We start from the raw sequence: 6,360 nt of genomic DNA, 5'->3' as shown, positions 1-6,360 counted from the left end.
AAAAAATAAGAAAAATAAAAAAATAAGAAAATTGGGGGGTTTTATCCATTTTTTTTATCCAAATCCAAAATTATTATTCCCCCATTTTCTTTTTCATTCGCAGTTGACGGCGTAAAACACTCCCACCCCATCCCAACACCTCTCTCTCCAAATGCTCAACATCACATTGTGAGGATCACGATGGGATTTCAACTCCCCCATCATGAGAACAATGAGATTTGCACATCAACTTTGAGAACTCCCTCAGACGGTTGTTGGAAAGGGTGTCTAAACTGGTTTACTCCCACTCAGCTCTTCCTGCTGCAGCTTAAAGGTCATTTTTTGGAGCTGAAGTGGTGCCAAAATCATTGCCCTGAATGAATTTGCATCTCAAATAAGTTGACTCAGGGTTTCTGGTCTCACTTGACCTTTGAAGAAACTGCTTGGTAGGAAAAGAATTTATGAGAACACCAAGTTTTTTGAAGAACATTGAAGAGACCTGGGCCTTGTGCCAAGTAGCAGGCAAAGTCCATCTACCCTGGTGCCTCCCTCTGGTATCTGAGCTGCAAACACTGACCTTTAAACAGTGCTGGTGGGGCAAAAATGTGTGAAAAGAGAGGAGAAGAAGCCACACGCTCCGTACCTGCTTATGATGTTCATTATGTCCTAGAAAGAAAAAGGAGAAACTGAGTGAAATCTCATAACAACACATGCTACATCTCCCCTGACTCACTAAACCCACTCGGGATGTCCATACCTCACAGCTGCAACAAGCAGGCATGAATCCATGCCTCAGGTGTTTGCTTTCAGCTTTGGTTCCACCAAATCCCACCCAATTGGCTGTAATTAAAGACTCAGCTGCTTCTGGAGGAGACCAAGAATTCCAAACAGTCCTATGTATACAACACTCCAGCTTTATCCTCATAGAATCATGATGTGGTTGAGGTTGGAAGGTGTCTTTGGATGGTTTCTCAACCATCCCATTGCTCAAAGCATGTTGGGTTATCCAAGGCCTTGCCCAGGTGAGTTGGGAGTATCTTCAAGAATGGTGACTGTAAAAAGTTATCTGGTTTCTATTCCAGTATTTGACTGTTGTTGTGTGAACCTGTGTGTAGGCATCTGGCAGCCTTTGAGATGCTCTTAGGGTCTTCTTTGCTGGTCTTCCATTTCTGAGCAAGTCCTATCAACCTGTCCCATGGGAAATCTTGAGATACAGAAGGACACCTGCAAGTATCCACCTACCCAAGAGCTAAAGGGACATCATCTGTCATAACCTGGCCACCTAGAAAGCTGGCATTAGACTTGCCCATCTATGTCTCCACGATATCTGGATTCCCATGGTCTAATCAACACCAAGAAGAGCTTGAGGTACCTCCAAGAGGTGATTTAACCCACTCTGAGATGGATGTGCCAACAGTGGAAACGATTTGCCTTCAGGAAAGGATTGGAAAATCCTTTGGAGGAAAATCCTCCAATCAGGTTGGATTATGGAGTTAATTAGAGATTTAAATACCCTCAATAATTAGTTGTGACATGACCAAAAATTCACCAAGATGAAACCCACACTCAGTCCAGTCCATGTCGTTATTTGCCCCTTTTGGACACCTTTAAAAGAACATAAAGGAAGTTCAAAAGCCGTGGTGAGTACGTTGGATGTGAGTTCAAGGCAACACAAAGCCGTACCCATCACCCAGGGAATCTAAAAAGTCTTTGAAGCTGGTTAAGAACTTCCACCATGACCTTTTTTTAAAAAAAAAATAATAAAGAATTAAAATGTCACCTATTGTTACAGGATCATCTCCACGTGCAACGGTGAGGGCCAAGCAAAGACCACGTGAAATGAATTTGAACCCACAGCCAAGTTCTGAAACCATCTGTCAATATTTACAGGGTTGTCAACTCTGCCTCTGAGGGAATTTAACTCCTTGGAGATCCACGTGCAACCAGAAAAAAACCCATCTATTTAGTTTCACCAAACCATTGTCAATTAGAAGGTCACCCATTGACCTTTTGTCATTCAGTGGAGGGGAAAGAGGACTTCTTGATTTTAGGATGGGCAGCTCAGATTTGTTGTTCAAACCTCACTTCATCCATGAAACAGGGAGAGCTGGATGGGCTCCAGCTTCTTTCTTTGTCGTGCAATCAATACCTGGACTCCATCTGCTCGCTCTCTCTCTCTCTCCCTCATACTTTCCAGCTTGGTTAATAGCTCATTTGGACTTGAAAACCCAGCTCTGCTTTCAGATCTTGGCCAACCTTCTGCAGTCAGGACTCCGCTGTGAGAACTGGCAAGGAGCCTGGTCCTGCTCCACGTGTCTCTATACTCAGCTCCATCCTGAACCCTCACCAATGCCTTTAACCTGGAGGAGTGGACATCTATGACTTGGCTTGCCACAAACCTTCAGCACTGCAAACCCATCAAGACCTGGAGTTGCTTGGTTTAGAGGATCTAGCTAGTATCGCTGTGGTGGATCTTCATGTAAGGTCTAATTCAGCTTTGGACCACCTCAAAACAGGAATTTATGGGTGCTAGAAAGTTCCAGGTAAAATCATGGAAGAAAAATTTATCAGAGATTATTAAATATGAAGAATATGCCTCTGGCTCAAGATGTTCCTCAGCCAGAAGTAGTTGCTCCAATGCCATAGCAGAGCTCAGGACATTCAGACACTGCTCATTAGAAAAAAAAAGGACATTTGTCCTCAAAACACCTCTGCAAGATCCAGAAACACATTTAAAAAGGATGAAGAAGGTTCAGGAGTCAGATCTGAATGCTCATTTCATTGCAAACATCTCACCTTGAGGAATTCAAGCATGGGCTGCTGGATTTTCTCCTCCAGCTCCGTGATGAGTTTGTTGAGAAGTGTGATCTCCTTCGAGAGGTCAGTGATGTTCTCGTTCTGCCTCTTGGCAATGTTCTTCTCCATCTTCTCCAGCTGACCCAAGAGGATGTGCTCCTGGTCGTGGAGGAACTGCCGCAGCCTCTCAAACTCCAGGAGCAGCTTCTGCCTCTCATTCTCAATGGTTTTCTGGGAAGAGAACATAGCAACATAGGTTCCTACTTGAGTTGTCATCACATGCAAACCAAACACCCTCTGAGACAAAGCCCGGGGACAAATGAGAACATTTTGCTCCAAAAAACCCACACCCTTTGGCAGCACAAAGAAAGTTGAGTGTGTTTTAGTTGCTTCACTCTAACATTGTCCTTCAGCACAGGTCAAACAGGTCCACCTGGCCTTCAAAAACTGATCTTTCACGCTCTACCTTTTGCATCATGGATGAAACCACAGCTCTTGGCAGGTTGTTGCTATTTCAAGGCCTGCCAGCTGGAAAAAAAAACAACCCCACAACCAGCAAATTGTGGTCATAAGGCTGTTGCTGAGGGATGGTGGAGCAAAAACGTGGGTTGAGATGTTTGTCTTGAGCAATGGGGAGGACATGAGACACTCAAAAGTATTTGTCTTGGAGGTGATGGTCTGGGAGGGTGTTATAAGCAGGGGAGATAAGGGTTTTCCTGAAGGAAATGCTGTGCTACCTTCTGCTGCCATATAGATAACGAGTTGAGGAAGTGGAGGAAGAGTTGGAGGAGAGTCCTACAACCAGCCTAGCTCTCAAGGATGCTCCAACACCCATCCCCTTTGATCATCCAAACACCAACTTAGGTTTGTTGGTTATTACACTCTCCCCAAGTCCTCTGCACCTGCAGACCAGTAAAACATGGGAAATGTCCTTCATTTTCCAGTAACAAAACCTCAGTGGGTTACCAACGTTCTTCTCATAACAAATCCCACGTGGCAACCAAAACACAACGTCGTTTTAGCTGCTAAAAAGAATATCAACTCTGTCCTAGGGACACCAGGACAATATTTGGCCAGCTCTGATGGTGAAGAAAGGAGGAAAAACATCTATTTCCCTTTTTTCAGGTATTAACAAAACATTGGTGAGGAGAAGATGGGGCAACTTGGTGGGTTCTAATCCCTACTCCACCCATCCCACCTTAGACCTTCATCCCCACCATCCCACTGCATTGCACGTACGCACCAAGAGCTCCTGGGTTTTCTTATCATCGTTCACTTTAAATTCCAGCAGCTCTTGCCTCTCCTTCTTCAGGAAATCCAAGCGTCCTTGGATTTTCTCCTAGAAATGAAGACAGAAGATGTTATTGGTGGGTTTTGGGAGGTGTTTTCTTTCTTCTACTGCTTTATTCTTGTGGTTTGCGAGCAAGATTGCAAGGAAAACTCAAGGCCGCTCCCACCGAATGAACACGCTGACTCAACTCTACCCACGCTCACCCAGACACCCACATTTGCAACCTTCAAGGACCATCACAAGCTCACATTCATGCAGAAAAACCCAAAGAAAGAAGATGGAGAATGTCAGGGGAGAAGAACATGCACCGTGTTCATCGATTGCTGCTCCTCAACCTTTGCTCTTAGCACCAGCAGAACTCAGCCTGAGGTTTTAATCAATTTATATTCATCTTTGGATGCTCGCCCAGACCTAAAATAGATGTGGGTGTTTGCTCTGTCAGCTGTGACCCTACTGATAAGGTGGGTGCCCGTAGGTAGTTGTTTCCAACATGGTCCTCACGTGGCTCCAAGCCCAATGCTTTTGGAGGAGCTTTTATGAAAGAAAGCAGAGAATGGTAGAGGTAAAATTCCCCCCCCCCCCCCCCCCTGCCATCAGCAGGGACACCTTCCACTAAACCAGGTTGCTCAAAGCCTCATCCAACCTGGCCTTGAACACTTCTAGGGAGGGGACATCCACAGCTTCTCTGGGCAATCTGGGCCAGGGTCTCACCACCCTCACACCAAAGAATTTCTTCCTCACATCTCATCTCCATCTCCCCTCTTCCAGTTTCAAGCCATCACCCCTTGTCCTGTCACTCCCTGTCCTTGTCCAAAGTCCCTCCCCACCTTCCTGGAACCTCTTCAGGTACTGGAAGATCACTAGAAGGTCTCCCCAGAGCCTTCTCTTCTCCAGGATGAACAACCCCCTTGGCTGCCTTATGTTTAATTCCACACTCTCCACAGTTGCAGAGATGATGGGAATGGGGGGTGGGGGGTTTAACATCTGGAGGGTGTTTTCCAGGTCTTTGGAAAGCTGGAAAGCACCAACTATGTCTTTCCAGGGTGGTGAAGCACAAGGTTGAGCACAGGAAAGTGTTTGACTGCTCAGGGACCCGAGTGAGCACAAATACACAGCACAACCTGTACCATCAGGAAGCAGGAAGACCTGGGAGGTCTTCTTCAGGGAGGACAGACAGACAGGTAAGTACCTTGTACTCCTCAGATGCCTCATCAACAGGTACCACAGCGTGTGGTCGGTGCTCCCGGGACCTGTCACATACCACGCAGATGGTTCTCCTGTCATCCTTGCAGTAGAGTTTCAGGGCTTCTCTGTGCTTCATGCAGAGCCCATCCTCCTCAGCACCTTTAGCTCCACGAAGGGTGAACTGACTGATGATCTCAGACATGTTCGCCAGCTGCCTGTTGGGTCTTAAATTCTTCTGTTGAAAGACCTCCCGACACTGTGGGCAGGGAAAATCCATCTCTAGGTCCTTCCAACTCTTGATGATGCAAGCCCGGCAAAAATTATGCCCACACTCGATAGACACGGGGTCTTTGAAGAACTCCAAGCAGACAGAACAAGTAGCTTCATCCTGAAGATTTCCAGGCAGAAACATTGCCGCCATGGCCTCTCTCCTGCAAGCAGAGTGATTTCACCAAGGGCTGGACACGGAACATGAATATTTGGCATCCAGCCCTGAGTGGGCGTTCCTCTTCCAGGAATGAGCTCGTTACCCTGAGGTCACTTCTGCCTGAGGTCACTTCTGCAGTGTCTGGTTACTTTAAATCGATAACAAAGACCTCAGTTTTTAGGAGACAACACATGGGTGGAGGAAAAAGAAGGTGGGAATATCTCTCTACCTTTTCCTCCTCCATAAATCCTTGTTTTCCTGACTTCTTTTCCACCCCCCCCTCTCTAAGAAGGGAGGTGAGAAAATGGAAGTTATTTGGGTTACAGCCACCAGGTCTGTAGGGTCTGGATCTTGTTGCTTTTTGGCTGACCTGGTGTCTAAATGTAAGATCTGAGTTCCTGGGCTTGTGTCATCGAGCAGCTGCTTCTAGGCTCTGATCCAGGTAACCATCTGAACTCTTGTTAAAGACCCATTTCACCCTCAATGTTTCAGCTGGAGACTCAGATGACTTGGTTGAGGTCCAAGGCTCAATAGAAGCCATAAAAAGCAGCAGGAGAAAGGGAATACACATGGATGCAAAGTCCATATCAAGATCTGAGGGGGGTTGAGGGGGTCAGTTTCCCAAATCCATAAAGATTAACTTCTGGGTTGTGGTCCTGTATCTCAAAACCACTTTTGGGCT

At 46.2% G+C, this 6,360-nt stretch overlaps 1 protein-coding gene across 1 annotated transcript; it reads right to left on the bottom strand.

Moving 5' to 3' along the window:
- Positions 1-622: 622 nt before the first annotated feature.
- Positions 623-5,697, bottom strand: LOC104520216 (E3 ubiquitin-protein ligase TRIM7; the record flags this gene model as incomplete). The annotated part of the gene is made up of 4 exons (XM_029087242.1): positions 5,256-5,697; positions 4,019-4,114; positions 2,776-3,006; positions 623-645 (listed from the first exon to the last, which is right to left on the bottom strand). Coding segments are annotated over exons 1-4 (767 nt in total), but the record flags the coding sequence as incomplete, so codon positions are not given.
- Positions 5,698-6,360: the final 663 nt, after the last annotated feature.

The sequence above is a fragment of the Antrostomus carolinensis genome, unplaced genomic scaffold (genome assembly GCF_000700745.2).
Source record: "Antrostomus carolinensis isolate BGI_N321 unplaced genomic scaffold, ASM70074v2 scaffold36581, whole genome shotgun sequence".
In the NCBI taxonomy this organism is placed as follows: Eukaryota; Metazoa; Chordata; class Aves; order Caprimulgiformes; family Caprimulgidae; genus Antrostomus; species Antrostomus carolinensis.
This window is presented reverse-complemented; position numbering and strand designations above follow the sequence as displayed.